Source organism: Gobius niger, assembly GCF_951799975.1.
Source record: "Gobius niger genome assembly, chromosome: 1".
Taxonomy (NCBI): Eukaryota; Metazoa; Chordata; class Actinopteri; order Gobiiformes; family Gobiidae; genus Gobius; species Gobius niger.
Window position 1 is genome coordinate 72390973 of NC_136852.1, and position 25016 is coordinate 72415988.

Here is a 25016-nt window from a genome sequence, read left to right on the forward strand (position 1 = left end):
CTCCCATCAGCGCGAGCGTCTCGTCTTCTCTCGGGTCAGTCTCATGAACGATCACAAACACAAACGCTCCGTCTAAACTCAACTTTACACAAGATAAGTAAGCGATAATGTATAGAACGCTGGTCATTATTACCTTCAGGGCGAACCGGACCCCTCCGCTTCGCGTCAGCGCAGTTGGAGAGGAAGAATGGTGGTAAATCTCTGGGTAAGTTGAAAGTCAGACTCACGCTAACTTCACGAGCAATTCCCCCAACTTCTCTCGCAGTGACGGAGACAGAGATAGTGTCGCTACTACGTACGCGCGGAGTGATATGAAAGCACGAACTCCGTTGCCATTGGCAGCGGTCATTATTATTATCAGTGGTCCTTTATCAGAAAATAATGACCGGTAGAACGTTGGGAAATCCCATTCAAATCAACGGAGCGTTCAATTTACGTTGTGAAGAGCCGTATAATAAGATGATTTAGAATATTCAAATAAACATTAACACGTTTGCCTCAGAAATCCTTCTGAGAGCTGATTACATTTGACTTTAGGGCTGGGTCTTTGCTTCCCCAGGTTTCCGTTTTCTTGAAGTGACAAATCCGCGTGGATACAAACATGTGTGGGGAGTGTTGTGTGTGTCGTGTGTGTTGTGTGTGTTGTGTGTGTTGTGTGTGTTGTGTGTGTCGTGTGTAACATGTAACACGTATGAAAGTGCCACCGGCTCCTGGGATCAAAGTTTGCCTCTGCCTTTGTGGCTTTGTGACTTTAATGAGAGACCGAGGCGCAGGTGCATCAGGACAGACCCGCCTTATCATTAGCCCTCGCTGCTCGGCCCGGGACGCCACAGGAGGCCTTTAATGTGCCGCTAATGACAGCCCACACGCGTGTTTCATATGGAACCAAACACATTTACTCACTATGTTTTCATGGATTTGGATTTGTACAGAACACTTGCTACTTAAGTCACATGATTTAGAGTCAATACTCTGGTGTAAACAGTTTATTACTTTTACCAATGAGAATAAATCTGTGAGTAATAGAAGAACAAATGTAGTTTATATTCTTAAGTATTTATGTGGATTATCATTTGCAGTTTGAAAAAAAAAAAGCGAATTACGATTTTAATGACAGAAAGTGTGATTGTAATTTGATTTGCGATTTTAATCATAAAATGAAAGTGAGTATGGTTGGCAAACAAAAACTGCTTACACAGAGTTGACCTCATTAAATACATTTCAGCTTCAGCTTCAGCTTCAGCTTCAGCTTCAGCATCAGCTTTAGCTTTAGCTTTAGCTTCAGCTTCAGCTTCAGCTTCAGCTTCAGCATTAGCTTTAGCTTTAGCTTCAGCTTCAGCTTCAGCTTCAGCTTCAGCTTCAGCTTCAGCTTCAGCTTTAGCTTCAGCTTCAGCTTCAGCTTCAGCTTCAGCTTCAGCTTCAGCTTCAGCTTCAGCTTTAGCTTTAGCTTCAGCTTCAGCTTCAGCTTCAGCTTCAGCTTCAGCTTTAGCTTTAGCTTTAGCTTTAGCTTTAGCTTTAGCTTTAGCTTTAGCTTCAGCTTCAGCTTCAGCTTCAGCTTTAGTTTCAGCTTCATACTGCACGACGACCACAGAGAAAAGCAGGGAACACACGCACACACACAGTGGTATCAGGACCAGAGGAGAGGTTGAAGAAAACGTCAGATAAAGAGCTCTGATCTGACTGTTTTGAATCACTTAGAACAGGGGTCCTCAAACTACGGCCCGCGGGCTAAATCCGGCCCATGAGATGATTTAACCCGGCCCCTGATGTGTAGAGCACAAAGTATGTCAAAAAACAAAGTAAGTCTCTGCCCATTCCTGTGCGGAGTGATGATTTTTTTAAACTAAATAACCAGGATACTCATTCCAGCCACTAGGGGGCAACTTAAAGATAAAAAATAATGCCACACGTGTCCAGCAGAGGGCACTGACATAAGAGATCAGGACATGAACACATTATATCCACGTGGTAAATGAAGCTTACACAGAGTGAGGAGTGAACGAATAATGACGACAGTGAACTCTGAGAAACTTGTGACACAGGCTGGTAAAGTGCAATACAAGTGTGATCAGTTGTTACTTTGGTCACATGACACAATGAAGTTTTATTTGAAAATAGTAGTAATGGGGATGTGACAGGCGGGTTATCTCTACTCCACAATGAGGCCTGTTGCTCTGGGTCGTACGTTGTTATAGCTGTGATCTCTGTGTGACCTCTGTGTGACCTCCCTGACCTCCCTGTGACCTCTCTGTGACCTCTCTGTGATCTCTGTGTGACCTCCCTGACCTCCCTGTGACCTCTCTGTGACCTCTCTGTGACCTCTCTGCAGGATGTGCGTGTCCGAGTGCCCCAGCGGGTTCTTCCGTGACGACAGGAAGCGCTGTAAGAAGTGCTCGTCGTCCTGTGAGACGTGCGTGGGCAGCCGCAGTGACCAGTGCAGCACCTGCCGGCCCGGCTTCCACCTGAACGAGGGCTCCAACACCTGCGTGGCCAACTGCGCCGACGGCTTCTACCTGCACCACGGTAACGCCATCGCCTCCGCACTCTTTATAGATACAGACGGCATCTCTGGACTCGCCCGTATATGGTCACGTGGGAAAACAGTTTGGGGAAAAATCTAAACTATCTCTAATTGGCTTGTTGCACTGTATGGCTATGCTAGTTCCTCTGACCTGAAGTTGCGAGCGCTAGTACTTCCTGTCTGTATTCTTTTCCTATAGAGATGAGCTCGGACCCCGGATAATAATCATATTTTCTAAAGATTACGTGGTGGGCGAGTTGGTGAGTTTCTGGTAGATGATAATTTACTGTGTGTAGGATGTAACGAGTTCAGAGGAGACGCCTGTGATCGTAAAGGATTGATAGCTTGTCTTGAAGCTAAAGGCTAACATGCTCTAAAGAATGGAGTAAAAATATATAGCGCTAAAAAAATTAAAGTATTAATTTATATTTGAGGCACTATATGAAATTGTATAATGCATGAAATGAATGTTAGCCTTTAGCTTCAAGACAAACTCACAGATCCTTATAAACACAGACGTCTCCTCCACTGAAATATTTACACTGTAGCACCTCGTTCACCTGCAGGAAGTGATCATCTACCAGGAACTCACTGTCCACCACAGAATCTCTAGGAAATGCGATGATTCGAACGAGTCTAAGCTAATCTTAATGGAAATTAATACGAACAGGAAGTACTAGCGCCCACAACTTCAGCTCAGAGGAACTAGCGTAGCCACATTGTGCAACAAGCCAATTATTCAAAAACTGCTTTAGCAAATGCTGAATTATGAATATAGTTTTCTACTAAATAATGATACAAAGACACGGAGAGGAGCAAAGTGGTTCAACAGCCCATAAATACATAAAAACAGAGAATGCTAACATGATGCTACAGGTTAGCATTGTGCTAATGCTATGACTGCCGTTTTTTCACTTCTACTGAACAATCTGCTGTGAGAAAATATCCATTATGCATTCATTATTATTATTCATTATTCATATTCCACCAGAAAATGGCTAAAAAGAGTGAAAAGTTGTGTTTCCCAAAAGATTATATTTTTTTGTATCTATGCCCGTCTGGGTTGAAAAATAAGATTTAGGTTCTACTGGTATTGAAAAAATAAAAGTATCGAAAGCAGGCATCGAAAATGAATATACAAAATCTTTAGTTTTGATGCTGTTGTTCATCAAAATTTAAAATTTAAATAAAAAAGTGAAGCACAAGTTGAAAAAACAATTGTGAAAACGAGTGGAAAATTCTGGGCAAATTTTGGGGGGAAAAAAAATAAAGAAATTGGAAAAAAAACAATTGTGGGAAAATTTTAAATGTTGGAAACATTTGGGGGAAAAATACGTAAATAATTGAGAAAAATTAAAAAAAAAAAAAGTTGAATATTGTATGAAAAAAAAACATTAGAAAAATAAGAATGACTTGAAAAGTGTTTTTTCTGCCCTTTTGTCGGAGGTTTCTTCGTTGTTTCACCTCAAACAATTGATACAAATGCAAAAGAAATTAATTGGAAGGAAAAAGTGGAATAAATTAACATTATTAATCTGTTTTATGATTCTATATGACGAATAATTTAGTATAGATATTTATTCAATGTTTTTAATGTGTCCATTGTACTGTGTCCTTGGGTTTTCTGAAACGCGCTTTTAAATAAAATGTATTATTATTATTATTATTCAGGTATTGGTATTGAAAACCCAGTCTGGTTAAAGTACTGGTATCAAACATAGCGTTACAGTGAAATGATCAGAGTGAATCATCAGAAAGATTCTTGTGAAGGTGTAAAGCATGGCACTTCCTGGTTTAGGAGCTTCATGTTTCCATTTTCCGTGTGCTGTGAGTGACTGGCCTCTCTCTCCAGATTCCAACATCTGCCGGCGCTGTCCTGAGAACTGTAAGAAGTGCACCGGCTCCAGCATCTGCACCGAGTGTAAACCCGGCACGAGGTAAACGCACGGAAACATCTGCTCAACTGAAACTCACTCAGACACAAACACGAGGCCACATGTCCTCACAGGAAGAATCTGACCTCACACAGGTGGGATGTGACAATATATTCATTTTTCAAAACATCGCGATATTTTGTGGGACGATACGATTCCTTTTATTCCCGATATCGATATTTTTGATGATGTCACGCATATTTATGAGGTCACAGTCAATAGAGCTCCACAGTCCCGCCTCCTCTCCGGTCCGGAAGTAAAACCCCCCTTGCTTTGAGACCGTGTTGATTTGGAATAAAGTCTTTAACTCCGTAACTCCGTCAGCTCGGGCTGAATCCAGCTCTGTGGTTATAAAGCGACCGCAAAGTCAGACGCAGGTGAAAAAAGCACGTATGAGATCCATCTAGTTTAACTGCGAGCCTTCGTCCTAGAACTACATTACCCAGGATGCTCGGGAGTCCCATGATCTACTACGAGGCTTTTGATTGGTGGAGCTTCACGTTCCCACACGTGTTTATTTATTGTAATGTAGACAACATATTATAAACAATTTATTAAAACATAATGCAGGCAGATAGTTGACGTTTTATCCATGTCTAACACTGAGAGTAAGAAAAACGTCCCAAAAATGTTCCCAACGATCCAATTAAACGAACCACCGATCATTTTTATTCCAATCAGCAGGATTCAGATGTTTAATAGTGAAATAATATAGAACTTTTGTCTGCAAAGTAAAAGAAACTGGCCGTGTTTGCTGAAAACCTGGTTGCCTTGACCAGCGGGCGCGATGTCGCAATGGTTCTTGGGATACGGAGTTTCTATAGTCAGGAAGTGAATCATGTCACAGACTTGTACCTTTGCCTTTTCTTCAACATGTCGTCTTCTTTTTGGATTGAAATGAAACATTCTATGGTCACGAATTGCTACATAGCTGATTAGCTTTTGCGGTGACGTTAAACTCTTATTATACTCTTATAATATTTGAATTTTTGGAAAATCGACGGTCGTGTAGACGGGGATTTTTTGCTTCCGGAGCAACAGGACTGCGAGGGGCGGGACTGTGGAGCTCTATAGAGGATTCAGTCAGACCATTTTATATCCAACAGACATTAGGTTAGATTTTTACTAGAGATTATAATGACATTAATAAAAAAAAGGAAAAAAAAACGACTGTCATGCGTGAAATGTCATGTCGGGCTCGGGACAATAATCTAACCTCTAATTCAGACCGTGAGCTTGTGTCGCCTCACGGGGCTCGGGTCAGTCGTGTTTTTGCTCTTTACAGTAAAACACCACCATGAGGCTCAGGTTCTCCTCGTATCAGAGTATCAAGGATCATTAATTGTAGATAATGTAGATAATGAATAATATGTAGTATGTTAAAAAAAACAGCTACAAAATAACATGTTTCAAAAAATCGTGATGTATCGTAGGTTATTTTTGTGTAATATATCGATATCGTGTATGGGCGTATCGTGAGATGATCGTTATCGAATGGTGAGGTACCCAGAGGCGCCGCCTTTAACAACAGGGCAGATGTTTGTTAAAGGGATATTTCAGGATGTTTGACATAGGGCCTAATTTCCTAGTTAGAGTGTTGCTGATTTCTGGAGATATTTTTTTTCTGTGATTCATGCAGTTCTTATATTTGAAGAGTTTAGTGGCGCTAGGCTAGTGCATGTCTATGGTATCAGCTAGCCTGCATTAAAAACAGTCTGAGGTAGGGCTGCTCGATTATTGAAAAGATAATAATCACGATTATTTTTGTCATAATTGAAATCACGATTATTCAAACAATTATTTGTTGCCTTTAAGAAAAAAATATCAAAAAAGTGACAAAAATCCAGCAAAAAAATGACAAAAATCCAGCAAAAAAGTGACAAAAATCCATAAAAAAAGACAAAAATCCAGCAAAAAAGTGACAAAAATCCAGCAAAAAATGACAAAAATCCAGCAAAAAAATGACAAAAATCCAGCAAAAAAGTGACAAAAATAAAAAAAAAGACAAAAATCCAGCAAAAAAAGACAAAAATCCATAAAAAAAAGACAAAAATCCATAAAAAAAGACAAAAATCCATAAAAAAAAGACAAAAATCCATAAAAAAAAGACAAAAATCCATTAAAAAAAGACAAAAATCCAGCAAAAAAGTGACAAAAATTAAAAATTTGAAAAAAAAAACATTAAATAAAAAAAATTGAAAAAAAAAAAATTGAAAAATTGAAAAAAAAAATTATAATCGATTTTTTGCGATCATGCTAATTTTGTAATCGTTTACTGTTGTAATCGAAATCGTAATCGAATTTCGATTAATTGCACAGCCCTAGTCTGAGGCAAATCACTTATAACACCAGACTAACCATATAAATGTCTGTGTCCATAGAATCATTTTAACCATTTTGCATTTAAAATACCTTATATTTGAGCAGCATCAGCTTCGTGGTTGTATAAGCTACACAGCGGCGGAGTGATCTGCTAGAAAATAGTCCCTCAAAATGCGATCATTCATGTGATGCAGGTCAGTTATATTCCAAACATGATTCTATGGACACAGACATTTACATGGTTAGTCTGGTGTTATAAGTGATTTGCCTCAGGTGCTCTGTGGAGCGGGTCACACTGTTTTTAATGCAGGCTAGCTGATACCATAGACATGTGCTAGCCTAGCATTAGCCTAGCGCCACGAAACTCTTCAAATATAAGAACTGCATGAATTAGAAAAAAAAATATCTCCAGAAATCAGCAACACTCTGGATAACTAGGAAATGAGGCCCTATGTCACAAATCCTGAAATATCCCTTTAAATCAGCAGCTCCTGTTTCCTCATGACCTTCTGACCTTCAGTAAATCCTGAAGCCGCTCAGGCCACAGCGTTGCCCATTTTAGGCCGTGTTCCTCCATCCGCCCGCTCTGTGTAAACCTGCCGGGCGCCGCGGCCTAAACAGAGCGCTGGAATTTTGTGAGCGTGTGTAGCCGGTGGAGGAGGAGGCGGGCCCAGCGTAAGCCATCATTTCCTCTAAACGCTCTGAGGCTCTGAGGCCCCGCGCTCGGCCCGGGCTCCGAGTCACAGAGGAGACGGATTTCCAAGAATGCTCCGCTAACGCACAGCAGCTGCTCGGCCGCGACAACCGGAGCCAGACTTTTCATATCTGAAATCACAAAACGCCGAAGTGACGCTGTCAGAGAGGGCTGAGCTGTAACGCTTACACGATACTGAGAGCAGAACCAGGCACTGGGAAGGAATAAACATATACATACATATCCGTATGTTCAGGGTTTAATGCTGTTGGTAAAAAAAAATTGGGAAAACATTTAGAAACATTTTGGGGAAGAAATGCGTAGAAAAAAATGAGTTTAACTTTTTGGGGAAAAAACGTGAAAATGTAGAGCAAAATTTTGGGACAATAAAGTTTAAAAATGTAAAAATTTGTGGGAAAATTAGCGTTAGCCTGTTAGTTTGGTGATTCCATTAGAGTATATTGGGACCAGGGGGAGATAAAAGACCCCACAATCATCCCATAAACACTTGTATGACCCGCACAGGGACTACGGGAAGGATTTATTAAGGTAAACACGTTACTTAGTGCTGCTTTTAAAGGAAGTTTCTTGGTTGTTTCACCTTAAACAAGTGAATCAAATGCAAAAGTAATGAAATGAAATGGAAGGGAAAGGAACAGATTAAGGTGTATTCAGACCTGAAAAGTCCTTTGCTCCGCTTGTTTGTTCCGGATCAGAAACTACTTCTTTGTTTGTTTGGTGCAGTTCGTGTTCAGACTGTAGTTTTTGCAAGAGAACTATATTTTGTAAACACATACACGTGTGACGATCAGTGGACAGCAATAGGCTAGTGTCCAGTTTCCCCGCGTGACGTCTTCCTGGACTGTCAGCCAGACGCTGGACTTCCTGTCAGCGATCGTTTACATTCACAATTAGCAGGTTCCCACACAAATATAGAGAAGCTCAGGATCTGGTGAAGGACGAGTTACTGATGGACAGTCACAGAAACTTGTTACAAACATCAGGTTCACTGTGAATCCAGCCCCAAAGGAAACGCCAGCGCTCGTAAGGGGCGGAGCTTTTATCTTAGAGCTAAAGGCTAGTGTTGAAAAATGATAATATAACATGTAAACAAGTAAATATTATTTAAACTACTAACAGGACGATTCTTTTTTGCGCAGGCTCGTTCTAAACTTTGCGCTAGTTTAATTTTTTTATTTTGTGTTAGCCGCGTTAGCTTCAAGACAAAAACATCCACCGTTATGAACACGGAGGTTTCCTCAAGTGAAGTCGTTACGTCTCATGTAATATTTTTTAACCTGCTCCAGTCACATCCGAACTTTTACTCGCTGTCCTTTACCAAATCTAAAGCTATTGCTTCATTTCTGTGGGACCTGCTAATTTTTAATGGGAAGAGATAACGGACAGGAAGGACAGCGTCTGGCTGACTGTCCAGGCGGAAATCACGTGGGGTCACTGTGCATACGGCCCATGACCACAACAAATGAAATAAAAATGAAAATTTGACGCTTACTATGATAATAAAAGAAACGTAAGAGGCTAAACCACTGACCTTTGACCTCAGTTTCACCTGAGGAAGAGGAGTTTTGTGCAGAGCTGTTTGTTTCCATTATGTCCACGGGACAAACTGTTGGTCTCGATCCTCCTCTGCTTTAATGCGTCTCATACTTTCATTTAAGTTTGGTGAGGTTTTTCCACTTTGACGCCGCGGCCGTTCAGGAGACGCTTGAAGCCTCTGCTTCATTTTCTCACATTTTTGTGTCTTTTCTCGCAGTTGTGTTAGAGCATCTGCCCAAATATCAAGGAGGCTCAGTGTCTCCTCAGTGTCTCCTCAGTGTCTCCTCAGTGTCTCCTCAGAGTCTCCTCAGAGTCTCCTCAGTGTCTCCTCAGTGTCTCCTCAGTGTCTCCTCAGTGTCTCCTCAGTGTCTCCTCAGAGTCTCCTCAGTGTCTCCTCAGTGTCTCCTCAGTGTCTCCTCAGTGTCTCCTCAGTGTCTCCTCAGAGTCTCCTCAGTGTCTCCTCAGTGTCTCCTCAGTGTCTCCTCAGTGTCTCCTCAGTGTCTCCTCAGTGTCTCCTCAGTGTCTCCTCAGTGTCTCCTCAGTGTCTCCTCAGTGTCTCCTCAGAGTCTCCTCAGAGTCTCCTCAGAGTCTCCTCAGTGTCTCCTCAGTGTCTCCTCAGTGTCTCCTCAGTGTCTCCTCAGTGTCTCCTCAGAGTCTCCTCAGAGTCTCCTCAGTGTCTCCTCAGAGTCTCCTCAGTGTCTCCTCAGTGTCTCCTCAGAGTCTCCTCAGTGTCTCCTCAGTGTCTCCTCAGTGTCTCCTCAGTGTCTCCTCAGTGTCTCCTCAGTGTCTCCTCCTGGTCTGTCCACGGCTCATCGTTTGTAGCATCCATCTAGTGTTAGCATTAGCAGCAGTGAAGGCCTTGCTACGGTGGCCAAAAAGGCGCATGTGTCCTGGAGTTGTTTCGGATCAACAGTGGTTTATATTCACACCTGAAGCGAACCGCACCAGAGTCCCTTTGGAACCGAGACCACCTGAAAAAGTGGGTCTCGGTTCTTTGATCCGCACCAGGATTCGTTTGTTGTTTTTACACCTGTAAAAAAGATCCAGAAACGAACCCTGGTCCGTTTAAAGTGGACCAAACAGTGCAGGTCTGAAAACACCTTTAGTTCAGGTGTAGCTCAGGTATCAAAACCCAAGCATCGTTAAAGTACTGGTATCGAATGTAAAATGTACTCAGTAACAGAACTGAGCAGGAGCTTGTGGCTCAATCCGAAACCATCAAATGAGCTAGAGCTTCAGCAGAATTTGCACAATCCGTCCGTCCTTAAACAGGGGAAAGGGAAGTGACATCATCAACTGCTGCTTTTCTTCTTCTTTAAAGTTATTGGTGGAGTGCAGGCCAAACAAAAGTGCATGTCGCCCCCTAGTGTACAGTGTCAACAACAACATAGTGTCCAAACAAAGACATTTAAGGAGAAAAATAAATCCAAATGATCCAAACATTTCCCTTTTTTGCTATTTTATTTCAGCAGCTGTTTCATAAAGCTACATTATGCAAATGATCCATGTGGCTTAAGTTTCTACTAAATGAAAACAAAAGCATTTAATCTGTTTCCTGAGTTTCCTCTTTAACACTGACATGAGACTGAGCTGTGGAGACGACAACATGGATTTATCACTTTTATAAAGTTTGGCTTGTGCAGAATCTTACTTTTTAATTATTATTATTTTTATTATTAAATGTGCTCCTCAATCAACAGTGGTTGCGCATGAATCACTCGAGGGTGGGGGCGAGGGGGGTGGGGGGATTTGGCGCAGTGGCTTGTGGGATGGCACAGAGCTCCTAATCACCGGTTAGTTAGCATCAGAGGTCCCTATGCTAAAGTGGCTATGATAGTTAGCATCAGAGGTCGCTATGCTAAAGTGGCTATGATAGTTAGCATCAGAGGTCCCTATGCTAAAGTGGCCATGATAGTTAGCATCAGAGGTCCCTATGCTTAAGTGGCTATGATAGTTAGCATCAGAGGTCCCTATGCTAAAGTGGCTATGATAGTTAGCATCAGAGGTCGCTATGCTAAAGTGGCTATGATAGTTAGCATCAGAGGTCGCTATGCTAAAGTGGCTATGATAGTTAGCATCAGAGGTCCCTATGCTAAAGTGGCTATGATAGTTAGCATCAGAGGTCCCTATGCTAAAGTGGCCATGATAGTTAGCATCAGAGGTCCCTATGCTAAAGTGGCTATGATAGTTAGCATCAAGGCTCCTTTTCCTAACTCCTTCCTAACTGACAGACCAATTCGGAGGCAACTTGCCATGGCGGACGCTGACGCACATCCGGTTTGGCGTAAGAGCTCTTAGAAATCTGACCGTTTCGGAAGCAGCCTGTGTTTGCTCTTCATAATCTGTCCTCTCTTTTGTTCTTTGTGCCTCAGTCTCCAGGGGAACAAGTGCCAGATGACGTGCGACGCTGGGACGTATTACAACGGCCACAGACGGACGTGTGAGCCGTGTCACCGCGCCTGTGCCACCTGTGCAGGTACGCCCTCCCCCACCGGGACACCTGAGAGGCTTCACCTGTGAAGGAGATCCAACTGACAGGACAGGGGGGGTTTCTGATTTTATAGCAACAACGCACAACAGAAATCTTTCTTCTTTCCATCAGGTCTGGAAGTGCAAACAGAGCATTAACCGAGCGCTGTTATCCAGTTCAGCTTTACCGAAATCTAAAAGCTTCTCAACTGGAGAGCTTATACATGCGTTTCCAATGACATCACGCATAGTTCCGGCAGCCATTTTGAATACCAAAGTAGATTTATGCAGTACTACAACATGTAACAATATTTCTACTCAGGATTCTTCTTGTTCTTCTTCTTGTTCTTCTTCTTCTTCTTGTTCTTCTTCTTGTTCTTCTTCTTCTTGTTCTTCTTCTTCTTGTTCTTCTTCTTGTTCTTCTTCTTCTTGTTCTTCTTCTTCTTGTTCTTCTTCTTGTTCTTCTTCTTCTTGTTCTTCTTCTTCTTGTTCTTCTTCTTGTTCTTCTTCTTCTTGTTCTTCTTCTTCTTGTTCTTGTTCTTGTTCTGTCGTTCTCTTTCTTCTTGTTCTGTCGTTCTTGTTCTTCTTGTTCTTGTTCTTGTTCTTGTTCTGTCGTTCTCTTTCTTCTTGTTCTGTCGTTCTTGTTCTTCTTGTTCTGTCGTTCTTGTTCTTGTTCTGTCGTTCTTGTTCTTGTTCTGTCGTTCTTGTTCGGTCGTTCTTGTTCTTGTTCTGTCGTTCTTGTTCTTGTTCTGTCGTTCTTGTTCTTCTTGTTCTGTCGTTCTTGTTCTGTCGTTCTTGTTCTTCTTGTTCTGTCGTTCTTGTTCTATCGTTCTTGTTCTTCTTGTTCTATCGTTCTTGTTCTTGTTCTGTCGTTCTTGTTCTGTCGTTCTTGTTCTGTCGTTCTTGTTCTGTCGTTCTTGTTCTGTCGTTCTTGTTCTTCTTCGGATGAAAATGAAAGACCGCTGACTGACAGTGGCATTGTTGTGTACTCGTAATCATTGCTCAAGAAGAAAACAGTAAAAAGAGAAGCACATTTTTGTGATAAAACCAGCAAATGTGGCTCAGACGTAGCAGCTCTGTCTGTGGAGCTACAGCAGGATTCACTAAAGATCTGCTTCACTCTGAAGACTAAATTAACCCATCAAAGAGGAAAAAACAGAAAACCTTTCTCTGTGATTTTTACAGTTTGTTATGTCGACAGAGTCTCAGTCTGAGTCAGTGTTTAAGCAGCTCAATACGTTAGCATGCTACCGGTTAGCAACTGTCAACCATTCACAGTTGGCTTCAACACGATAAACACATGTGTGGCTCACATGTATGACACTGAGGAAATACTACAGTAACAGCTCTGACCTCTGACCTCTGTCACATGTTGTATCCAAGGCCAGATGTTTGTGGTTCAGGGCTTTCTCTTGGCGAGGTCAGAGCCGAGCTGTTGAAGCTAAATGCTAACCGGTAGCATGCTAACGTCTTAAACACTGACTCACTGGTTTCTTCACATAAACGTGCGTCTCTGGGGCCGAGTTTTTACTCTTATCTTCTTGAGCAATGATTATAATCAAATAAAAATGTCTCTGTCGATCAGTCGTCTTTCTTTTATATCCTGATTAGAGATATTGTTACATGTTGTAGTACTGCATAATGCTACTTCGGTATTCAAATAACAAAGTCACATGACTGAAAAGCATATATAGCCTATAGGCCAGTGTCACGCCTCATTTGAAAGCTAAGACCTAAGCTCTTTCCTCATTTTTTCCGTCATGTTTTGTTTGCCTTTTTCTTCAGTTTTTCTTCAGCTTTCGTCTCATGTTTGTGGCTTCATCACAGTTACATTAAACTAAACTAAATGTGACCAAAACAAACAAATAAAAGCAATGAAAATGTGTCAAAAACGCAAAACGAAAACAAGATGGAAGCTTTGATGACTTGTGTCGGCCTTAGCTTTCAAATGAGGCGCTACACTGGCCTGTAAGAGAAAACGTGCTCGGTTACGGTGGGGGTTCAGGGGTTAAAAGTAGGACTCTGATTCAGGCGGAGACACTGGGGTGACAACCGGGCAAAAGCGCATGTTAACAGATCCAAAGGTTGTTGGTTCAGTCCCAGCTCTAATCAGAACTGTCCAGGAGTATCTGGAAACTGGAAGTTAAATAAACCCACGTGTTTGTTTGTAAACGGCTCCGCAGCTCAGCTCTGTGTCCTCAGGTACAGGGATCGAGGCGTGCACCAAGTGTGCTGACGGCTACATCCTGGAGGACTGGAGGTGTGTGTCCACCTGCAGCAGCGGCTACTACCTGTCCGAGCAGAGTCTGGACAGCGGGGCGGTGCAGCGGTCCTGCAAGAAGTACGTCCACCACACACCTCACAGGAGACCAGTTCCTTCCATACATCACGACCTGCAAAACACCAGAGATTAGAAGTGTTGAAAATGAAAAAGATCTAGTTAAGCATTACAGGCTCTCACTGGTCAAACTAAAAACTTTATTAACAACAACGTCCGTGTCCCTCCCCCTCCCCGGCCGCGGAGTCTGGTTGGAGGAGAAGGCTGTTCTATATAACATCTCCACTGGTCATGTTTCTCCACCCCACGTACTTCCCATGCGCTCCTTCTCAGCACAACATGTTCCTCTAAATCAGGGGTAGGCAACGTCAGGCCCTTGGTCATATATAATGTAACACAGTGGTTCTCAACTGGTGGGTCGCGAGCCTACAGGAAACTTTTTTTTCAATATTTTCCATCTGAAACTACACAGAAACACACTGGAGTATTTTAAAATTAATATTATTGGGTTATTTTGATCATAATTTTCAGTCTTAAAAGCAAATCTACGGCTTGTTCAATAAAAACATGTGGTAAATACAATACAATACATATATTTTATAAGATTTATGACAAAGTACAGTTTTATTTGGGTCGCAGCTTGTCATTAAGCTAATGGCGGGTCCTGAAGCCGGACCACTTAAAAACCACTGATGTAAAACATTGGCTTTTGGCACAAAATGGTTCCTAACTTAAGGCTACCATGGTGAGGTTCGGCCCTCTGTGTTTTGGCTATGGTGAAAATCGGCCTCCGTGACGCAATCTTGCCTCCCCTGTGCTCTATAGTCTGTGTTCAGAAAGATCGGGCCCGAAATGACATTTATTGTCTGACTGTGCACAAAAGGCTGAGGCGGTAATGCACAAAATTCAGAAAGTAAAAACCACTGCGACCATGTGACAGTGGGCGTTGACCAATAGATGGAAACCAACCCACGGATTTGCATTCATCGCTTTAACAAGGGATGTGCAAACACACATTTCAGTCCAAATTCCAGGATGAAATGAAGTCAAACACAGTAAAGTGAGTGTTTTTAAGTGAGTCTGTGCAGGACGGAGCAGCTGTGCGTGCTGCGAGTTCCTCTGAACATGTGTTTAATGAGGTGTTTCCTCTGAGGGCATCACACACTGTCCTCATCAGACCTGTGTCTAAGCGGGTTCTGAACATCTCACAGTCTCAAAGCGAGCGTTGCACCAGCTCTGCCTCAGGTCCAGGCGCTGAGGAGCCGGGACGACACCGGCATCAGCCCGGAGAAGCACACATGACCTGACCGTGCGGGTCAAGGCTGACCGGGGGAGGCTGGGTTTGAAAACCATGAACAACAGCCTGATGTAACATCACCAACATGTTTGCAATGGAATGTCATCAGGTTAACGGGCATTTGAGCGTCTCCAGGACAGAGGACCCGCTAAAAGTTTACAATAAACACCACAGTTAGTTTGACAGAAACAATGAAGACAGAGACATGTGGATTTGGAGAAACCGCAGAAAGTGGCATTAATTAAAAAGCTCATCAAGCTAAAATAAACTCTCTGTGAATCTACTGGACTCACTCAGAACCGTTTAAGTCAGGGGGGTCCAAACTTTTGGTCTCCGAGGGCCAAAATGAAAAAGTGCCTGTGAGTCGCGGGCCAAACACGTCGATGTCAAGCACGAAAAACACATAACTTCAAATTATAAAGTTACTTTATTTTATTTACTTTTTATTTTTTCGATAGCCCACATTTGCATTTAATTCTATCTATGCAAATAACATGCTATATTAAAACAAATGGTAACTATGGCAAAAGCCTAATTTTAGTAAAAGAAAATCAACAATTGCAGCAATTTAGTGCTAAAAAACCCAAAACACTTGTATCTACAGCACCTACAGTAACTTTACCTCATTCGTTCACTCCAAGAAAATGCCACATTAGATCATTTTGAAAGTGTCAGTTCAGCATTTATGAGTCAATATTTAACATATACTGATGTTGACGTCAACAACCTTTGCAATAAAAGTTGGAAAACTGAAAGTTGATGCTACAACGCTCTGTGATTAATAAACACCACAACAGTGTTTCCTTAACTTTGCGAAAGGAGTGAAACAGCGCCCCCAATTTGACGCTCGTGGTCAAAAAGTGTACTGCATCCATATTTACCATTGAGAATGAATGGAAGAGAGTTAGTATTAACCAAATGCAGCGCAAAAGTAGGTCACCCTCTGGCGGGCCAACAGAATTGTGTCGGCGGGAAAAATTTGGCCCGCGGGCCCCACTTTGGGGTGGATTCTACCCAAAACTCAAGTCTGATGACACTAACTCACGAGACTTCAAAATCCCCCCAAATCTGCATCAATGTCAAAAGTCTTTTGTTTAGCATGACATGACTTTTTATACAAATGCATATCATGACATTATTCATGTTTCCAGATTACAGTTTGTTTATTCATTGGTCCTGGTTTGCTGCAGTCGGGCTTTGTCAGCCATGTTTAGTGTCAGAATAATTCTTGCAGATGATTAAAAGTTATCACGCCCTGCGCTGATGACCTTCCACACACAATCCTCCCGGTCAGTCTCTCTGGAGCCGGTGAATTTACACGACACAGAGCAGATTCTCATCTTACTGTCGTTTTTCTTGTTTTCTTTTCCTTTTGCTCGGTGTTGTTCTTACTTCCATTGCTAAACTCATCCCCATGAACCCCTGAATGACACACGTGCTCTCATTTCATTTATAACTAACTGCCAAGCAAACTGTGTCCCAGGGTCATGATGATTTATGGATTGAAAATATAAACAAAGCAGCAAAAAGGCACAAAACCACACGTGATAGAAAATAAAGGTCAAACTCTGAAGGCACAAATACAGGCGTGTTTTCGAAAGATAAGATTATATCACACTCAAAAGGTCAAAGTCAGATTTATTTATGAAGCGCAAGACAAACAACAGTGTGACACAAGTGAACCAAGGGAGAGGTCAGGCTCTGTCTTTCTCATTCACACTGTAAAAGTTTAGCAACGTCCAGTCTTTGACCTCTTTAAGACACGTCAGTAATGCATAATGAAAAAAGAATTGGCCCTAAAATGGAGCCCTGGGGCACCTCGCAGGTTAGGGGGCTTTCTGCGAGGGGAAAGTTTTCAGATTTGGTTTGAAGGACTGTCCTGATGTGTGTTGTGTGTCCTGCAGGTGTGACCACAGCTGTTACGAGTGTCTGGGCCCCGGAGAGAGAAACTGCAGCACGTGTGTGAGCGGATACAACCTGGAGTCGGGGGCCTGTGTGGTTAGCACCATCTGTAAAGATGGTGAGTTCTGCTCCCAAGTGTTTGACTAACGAGGAAAGACCGGGCTGGAACCTTTTACAGACCGACGATCTGATCACATGGACTGTGGAGAACATGCAGTGGGTTCAGAGAGTGTACAGAGAGTATCCAGAGAGTATCCAGAGAGTATTTAGAGAGTGTACAGAGAGTATTCAGAGAGTATTCAGAGAGTATCCAGAGAGTATTTAGAGAGTGTACAGAGAGTATTCAGAGAGTATACAGAGAGTATTCAGACCTCTATGCTGTAGGGCTGGGCGATTATGGAAAAAAAAAAAAATCACGTTTCTTTTACCCATAATGATCGATCTCGATTTTCGGTTACATTTTTTTGTTTAGCCTCTTAACACCTGCCTGAACCGAGAGCGTTTTATCCAGCTCCACCCAAATCCTGTAGGCCAGTGTAACACCTCATTTGAACGCTAAGACTTACATCTCATTTTCGTTACATTTTCATCGCTTTTTGTCACATTTTTGTTACATTTTTTGTCACTTTTTTGTCACGTTTTTCTACATTTTTCGTCACTTTTTGGTCACGTTTTTCTACATTTTTCGTCACTTTTTGGTCAAAATTTGGCAGTTTTTTGTCGCTTTTTTGTCACTTTTTTCCTGCTTTTTTTCTCTTTTTTTGTCACTTTTTTGTCACTTTTTTCCTGATTTTTTTTCTCTTTTTTGTCACTTTTTTGTCACTTTTTTCCTGATTTTTTTTCTCTTGTCACTTTTTTGTCACTTTTTTTCTGCTTTTTTTCTCTTTTTTTCTGCTTTTTTTCCCCTCTTTTTTTGTCACTTTTTTGTCACTTTTTTTGTCACTTTTTTGTCACTTTTTTCTGCTTTTTTTTCTGCTTTTTTTCTTTTTTTGTCACTTTTTTCCGGATTTTTTTTCTCTTTTTTGTCACTTTTTTGTCACTTTTTTCCGGATTTTTTTTCTCTTTTTTGTCACTTTTTTGTCACTTTTTTCCTGCTTTTTTGTCAATTTTTTATTTTTTTTCTTCACTTTTTTCACTTTTTTGACTATTTTTTGTCACTTTTTTGTCACATTTTCATCCTTGTTTTCATCTCAGTTTTGTTGATATTTACACTCTTTTTCCAGAAGCTTTTGGACTGGGGTAAAGCCAAACTGGAGAAAATGTGCTCTGTTCAGGTGGAGGTTAAGGGATTAAAAGAAAAAAAAAATAATAATAAATGTGGTCTTTCCTGGATGAGCATGTTAAACGGATGCTCAGGCCAAACTGAAAACTGCAGCGTCCATCCCCATGTCACCCCTTCACCTGGGCAAGCAACACAAAAAACATCTGCAACACACAAACATCTGCAACACACAAACATCTGCAACACACAAACATCTTCATCCCCGTGTGTGTCCTGGACTCTGAGGCTCCTCACGTGTTTTGCAGCTGATTTTACAGTAAAATCCCCAGGTCCTCTTGGTGCCTCATGTATCATTCTGTGCTCTTCCTGTTTGTTTGGGCCGAGCGTTTCCCTGGGATTGCCCTGACAGGCGCTGCAGCTGCACTGTCCAAATTCAGGCCAATTCTCCTCGATTAAAACGCTCCACGCGATTATCGTGATCGACCTTTATTAACCTCTTACCCTCCGCCTTAACCGAGCGCAGTTTCTCCAGTTCGGCTTTACCCAAATCTAGCAAGTTCTCACCTGGCGCTTACAGCATATTGGCCAGAGTAACGCCTCAAAGCCAAGACGTACAAAACAGATCCTTTTCCTCACATTGCTGCCTCGTTGTTGTTTTTTTGGCACTTTTTTTTAATTATTTTTTGTCACATTTTTATTTATTTTTGTCACATTTTGACAATTTTTTGTCACATTTTTATTATTTTTTGTCACATTTTTATTATTTTTTGTCACATTTTTGGGTTTTTTTGTCACATTTTTATTTATTTTTTTGTCACATTTTTATTATTTTTGTCACATTTTTTTGTTTTTTTTGTCACATTTTTATTTATTTTTTGTCACATTTTTATTTATTTTTGTCACATTTTTAATTTGTTTTTTGTCACATTTTTATTATTTTTTGTCACATTTTTATTTATTTTTGTCACATTTTTTATTTGTTTTTTGTCACATTTTTATTATTTTTTGTCACATTTTTTGTTTTTTTTGTCACATTTTTATTATTTTTGTCACTTTTTTTTGGTCACATTTTTATTATTTTTTTGTCAATTTTTCATTTATTTTTTGTCAATTTTTTATAACTGTTTGTCACATTTTTTATTTATTTTTTTGTCACATTTTTTATTGTTTTTTGTCACATTTTTGTCACTTCTTTTTTTTTTTTTTTTTTTTTTTACACTTTGTCCAATAAGCTTTTACATTTGGGTAAAACCAAACTGGAGAGAAAGTGCTCTGTTCCGGTGGAAGGTAAGAGTTTAAAATCTCAATTAGATTAAAATTTGATTTATCGGTTTAGGCGGGGGTTAAGAGGTTAAACAGTAATATCAGAGTATGAATACTTCCTGAACCCAGTGCGTCCACATGAAAGAAGCCTCTGTTGTATTTGGCTCCAATCCACATCATTTATATAGCACATTGAAACAACAAAGTGCTGCACGTGAGATCATTAAAACAATAAAGTCCAGGTTCTGTGGTGAATGGTCCAGCCCGGTCTGAGTGTGGGTTCAGAGGCTCCATCACAGGTGAGTCACAACTGTTTCTCTGGTCACAACAAAGGCACAAACTAACCTCATTATCGGCTGCTGTCGCACTAACCACTCGCTAACGGCTCGCTAACCACTCGCTAACGGCTCGCTAACCACTCGCTAACCACTCGCTAACCTCGCTGCCTGTAGTGGTGCCGCGTTAATATTAATCCTGCGTAAAATATAGACCCTAACGCTTCCCTTTAGGGCCTTTTCTCTTTCTGCCTTTATATCCAACTATATCTGTTCAGTTCTGCATGTTCACTCCGCATGTGCCGCTTCTTTCATCCCGTCTTCCCACTGAAGCTTTTATTGGGTGTTTTTATCCTGAAACTTGATCAGAAACGCTTGCATGCCTTCAGCAATAGAACATTACAAAAGATGTAACACAATGTTTCTCCATGTTTTCCTCCACAATGACTCAGTTTTGTGTATTGTTTTGGGGAAATGGCTCGTGCAGAGGTGGGCAAACTCATCAACTTATCTCAACTAGTTCCTTTCTTGAGTCTGTAGTTGAAGTGTAGGATGTTTCACTTCTTCATCCAAAAGGCTTCGTCAGCGACACAAACGTTTCCAGCTCAGACCGCAGACTGGATAAAGACCAGTGGGAGGAGTCAAGCTTAGCGAAGTCCCTCCCCTCAATCCAGGCGTTCTGCTCTCCCAAAATTTCATCCACTTGGCGGCGCTGTGATCAAAAAATGACTTCCTGTTGCTGCATTCAGACCGAACGGAGACTTTTCTGTTCTGTTTTATTGCCTTAATGGTTTGTGCAGCCCCTGTGAGGCGACTCCTGTCGTGATATTGGGCTTCACAAAACTACTGATTGATTTAGACGTCGGGGTTAGTGATTTTAAATGTTCTGAAGTGTAGGAAGAAGCTCTTTGTTACTGCCATGTCCTATGGATCTTTAACTATAGCTATACCCATGGTCTACACAAGGATCTCCCCAGTATTTAAGCTCATATCCAGCCCATATGTCGACGATTATTTGTGCCAGTGGACGATGGTTATTCCAGGTTAGCCCCGTTAGCTTGTTACAATCGCCTACAGCTCATTGTTGATGAAACGTCCACAATAAACCACAAATGCATCAAGCCCGGCTCAGTGTGTGATCATCTCAAAGGCTGCTTTATATAGTTACAGGTTTATTGACGTTATTAGTGCATAATACTTGTTTTCACCGGATCTATAAGTGCTAGCTGCTAAGCTAGTTAGCTCCGGGCGAGCGGTTAGCAGCTCGGCTACGGACTTATTTGTCATGTCTGATGTTCCCACGTTGAAAACACAGACAGGATAAAGTCGTGTTGGGCAGAGAGATAATCAGAGGCTGTCAGTGCTTTTTACTATAGTCTCCCAGTTACAGCTCACAGACACTGGGGGCAGTGGTGAGCCATCCCGCCCGGCCTTCGAGGCTCCGAGCCGGGCAGGAGACTGTACGGCGGGGCAGTGTGAGGCTGAGCGTCCGCTGGAACAGTCAAAGTCTGCATCATAAAATATCACCTATAGAATTGTATTCCTTTTTTAGAAGAAGGAGGTTGCAAAGTCAAATGTTACCCATAATGCAACGCAAAATTCAGTCACTCCCCCGCCCATCGGATGAAATCTTGGGAGAGCAGAACGCCCGAATTAAAGGCTACTCTCAAGCTGAGTTTCAGTCTGAACCTCCAGGAGGCTGAACACACAAGACCGGTGAAATCCCAGACCTCCAAGGAAGAAAACCTTTTCTTTCATGGAAGGGTTTTGATAAAGCCTCTTCTGTAGCCGTTTGATTTCTTCAACCTGATGTTCTTTGCATTCCTCTTGTTTGCAAGAAGACTAGGGTAGAGTAGGGTCACTGAGACTTAGAACTACAAAGGTGTTTACCCACAGGTAGGGCTGAAACAACGAATCAGTTAATCGACAACTACTCGATCATTGAAATAGTTGTCAACTATTTTAGTAATCCATTAATCGTTTTCTAGTAAATATAACTAAAATAGAGAAAAAACACTGTATTTTTTTAATGAAAACTTACTTTGTTTTTTAAGTAGGGTATCTTGTATTTTGTACATTGAAAATTTCATCAATATCTGTCTGTGTCTGATCCAATGCAGCCCTACCCACAGATTGAGAGTAGCTTTTAATTGAGGGGAGAGACTTTGTGAGATCAATAAAGGTTTATCTTATCTTATCTTATCTTAAAACCCCCCCACTGGTCTTTATCCAGTCTCTGAGCTTGGACTTTAGTGTTGCTGACGAAGCCTTTTGGATGAACAGGCGAAACGTCCTACACTTGAACTACAGAAGACGACTCCCGAAACCTTCAGTGAAGATCCTCACCGCGATGCAAGAGCGGGTTCAAACCAAGGCCCAGGGGCCAGATGGCGCCCACCTAGCCCTCAAATCCGGCCCTCAAAACATGACCAAGCCTGATACAGAAAGATAATGCATAACTGCTGCATAAGCTTTGCCTGTTTCTGCACTAGAACGAGCCATAGGTTACTGTGTTCGAAGTCCATAGCAGCCATGTTTGTTGCATGGGGGGGGGGGGGGGGGGCTGTTAACGATCAGTCTAATCAGAATTTCCCTGTGAAATGACGGATTCTGACAATTTGCTAATTGTGTGACTTTTTCTCTGTCTCTCTCCTCCTTCTCTTTCTGTCTGTCCTCTCTTTTTTTTTTTGTTTCCGACTCTTCTCAAACGGACCGATCCCTCCTCCCGGACCTCGCTCCTCGCCGAACACCGTCCTCTGATTGGATCAAACCCCCCCCCCCCTGCTGTCTCTGATTTGTCTCTCTTCCGCCGCTCTCCAAAAAAAACACCCCCCGTCTCTCCTCTTCCTGCTCTGGGGAAAGCAAATGAAGAATCTTGGGCGGAAGGCAGTTTCTGCGTGCTCGTAAAAAAGAACAATCTGTGCCAGCGGAAAGTGCTGCAACAACTGTGCTGCCGAACGTGCTCGCAAAAGGGCTGAAGGGGGGGGGGGGGAGGAAGAGCGCCGTAAAAAAAAAAAAAAAGGAACACACGGGGGGGGTGCGCGCGCTCACAGTCACATAATTTATAAGAGAATCTGTGCCTCCTCTACGGGACTGAATTTTCGAGGCGCTCCGACAGGACTACAACAAACCTACCTTTTGTCTGTACAGGGACACACACCGCCAGGGACGAAACCTTTCAAGTCGCTCTCATGTGACCAAAGCATCGATGCCAAAATCATTTCTCTTTTTGTTGTTGCCAGTTTTTAGGTAAAAAAAAACAAACAAAAAAACAGGAGTCTGTGAATTTCCGTGTGCATTTCTTTGGCTCCTCTTCCCGGTCTCTGGAGGAGGATCAGTGGATGGAAAAAGCAGGCCTATAAACGTGAGATAATAAAAAGGTTTAGTGATGTGAAAAAAAAAAGAAAAGAAAAAGAAGTGCGTCTGGGCTTACTTTGGCCGCCGTAGACAAACTCTCGCATGAATATACACGCGCACACCTCTCTGTTTGTTTAAGCTCCACACCTAACGCAGCTCGTCTGTAATGGCCGCCACATGTGGGGGAGAAGGCCGTTAAAGGGATGTTTCGGGATTTTTGACATAGGACCTCATTAGTTATCCTGAGTGTTGCTGATTTCTGGAGATATCTGAAGAGCTACGTGGCGCTAGGCTAATGCTAGGCTAGTGCTAGGCTAGTGCATGTCTATGGTAACTAGTAGCCTGCATTAAAAACAGTCTGACACACTCCACAGTCCACATGAGGCAAATCACTTATATGCCTTTCAGTCATGTGACCTTTGTTGTTATGGCAGCCATTTTGAATACCGAAGTAGAATTATGCAGTACTACAACACGTGACAATATCTCTACTCAGGATATAAATGAAAGTCAACTGATTGACTGTGGCATTTCCTAGTTATCCAGAGAATTGCTGATTTCTGGAGATATCTGAAGAGCTACGTGGCGCTAGGCTAATGCAAGGCTAGTGCTAGGCTAGTGCTAGGCTAGTGCGTGTCTATGGTAACTAGTAGCCTGCATTAAAAACAGTCTGACACACTCCACAGTCCACATGAGGCAAATCACTTATATGCCTTTCAGTCATGTGACTTTTGTTGTTGGTGGTGGCCATTTTGAATACCGAAGTAGAGTTATAAAGTACGACAACATGTGACAATATCTCTACTCAGGATATAAATGAAAGACAACTGATTGACTGTGGCATTTCCTAGTTATCCAGAGTGTTGCTGATGGTTTATGGAGATATCTGAAGAGCTACGTGGCGCTAGGCTAATGCTAGGCTAGTGCATGTCTATGGTAACTAGTAGCCTGCATTAAAAACAGTCTGACACACTCCACAGTCCACATGAGGCAAATCACTTATATGCCTTTCAGTCATGTGACTTTTGTTGTTGGTGGCGGCCATTTTGAATCCCAAAGTAGCATTATGCAGTACGACAACATGTGACAATATCTGTACTCAGGATTTGAAGATATGAAATGAAAGACAACTGATTGACTGTGGCATTTTGATGTTCTCGTAATCATTGCTCAAGAAGAAAACAGTTAAAACACGGCCCCAGAGACGCACGTTTATGTGAAGAAACCAGTGAGTCAGTGTTTAGGATGTTAGCATGCTACCGGTTAGCATTTAGCTTCAACAGCTCAGCTCTGACCTCTCCAAGAGAAACCCATGAAACACAAACATCTGGCCTTGGATACAACATACTTTTACTGTAGTACAGGGGTAGGCAACGTCAGGCCCGGGGGCCAAATTCGGCCCTCCAGCATAAAACCTTTGGCCCCCAAGAGAATTTTGAAGAAACATGATTCATAAATCAGAGACCAAATATGTGACTCTAAAATGTGTAGAATACTGTCAATATTTTCACATTTCCCAGCAAAACACCCCATTAGGTCATATATTATGAGCAAAACTTATATTTGTGGAAAAAAGGTGCTTTACTTTGGGCTACAATTGTGAGTTTCGGCCCTTGGTGTTTTGGCATTGAAGAAAATCGGCCCTCCATGACACAAACTTGCCGACCCCTGCTGTAGTATTTCATCAGTGTTCATACATGTGAGCCACACAAGTGCTTATCGTGTTGAAGCCATTGACAGTTGCTAACCGGTAGCATGCTAGCGTCTTGAGCAGCTTGAACACTGACAGACTGAGACTCTGTTGACATGACGAACTGTAAAAATCACAGAGAAAGGTTTTCCGTTTTCCTCTTCGATGTGTTAAGTTGAGTGAAGCAGATCTTTAGTAAATCCTGCTGTAGCTCCACAGACACAGATTCTCTGGT

General features: G+C 42.0%; 1 protein-coding gene across 2 annotated transcripts in view; it reads left to right on the forward strand.

Moving 5' to 3' along the window:
- The window catches only part of pcsk5b (proprotein convertase subtilisin/kexin type 5b), a 104940-nt gene extending 81643 nt beyond the window's left edge, over positions 1–23297 (forward strand). Inside the window, exons 16-21 of one of the 2 annotated variants that reach the window (XM_079552085.1) lie at positions 2330–2523; positions 4374–4458; positions 11401–11504; positions 13700–13838; positions 16977–17092; positions 22597–23297. In XM_079552085.1, the coding sequence (XP_079408211.1) occupies positions 2330–2523; positions 4374–4458; positions 11401–11504; positions 13700–13838; positions 16977–17092; positions 22597–22712 (754 nt within the window). In that variant the 3' untranslated portion in view covers positions 22713–23297. The remainder of the gene's footprint in view (positions 1–2329; positions 2524–4373; positions 4459–11400; positions 11505–13699; positions 13839–16976; positions 17093–22596) is intronic. The other variant, XM_079552086.1, reaches the window with a different exon arrangement.
- The last annotated feature ends 1719 nt before the right edge of the window (positions 23298–25016 follow it).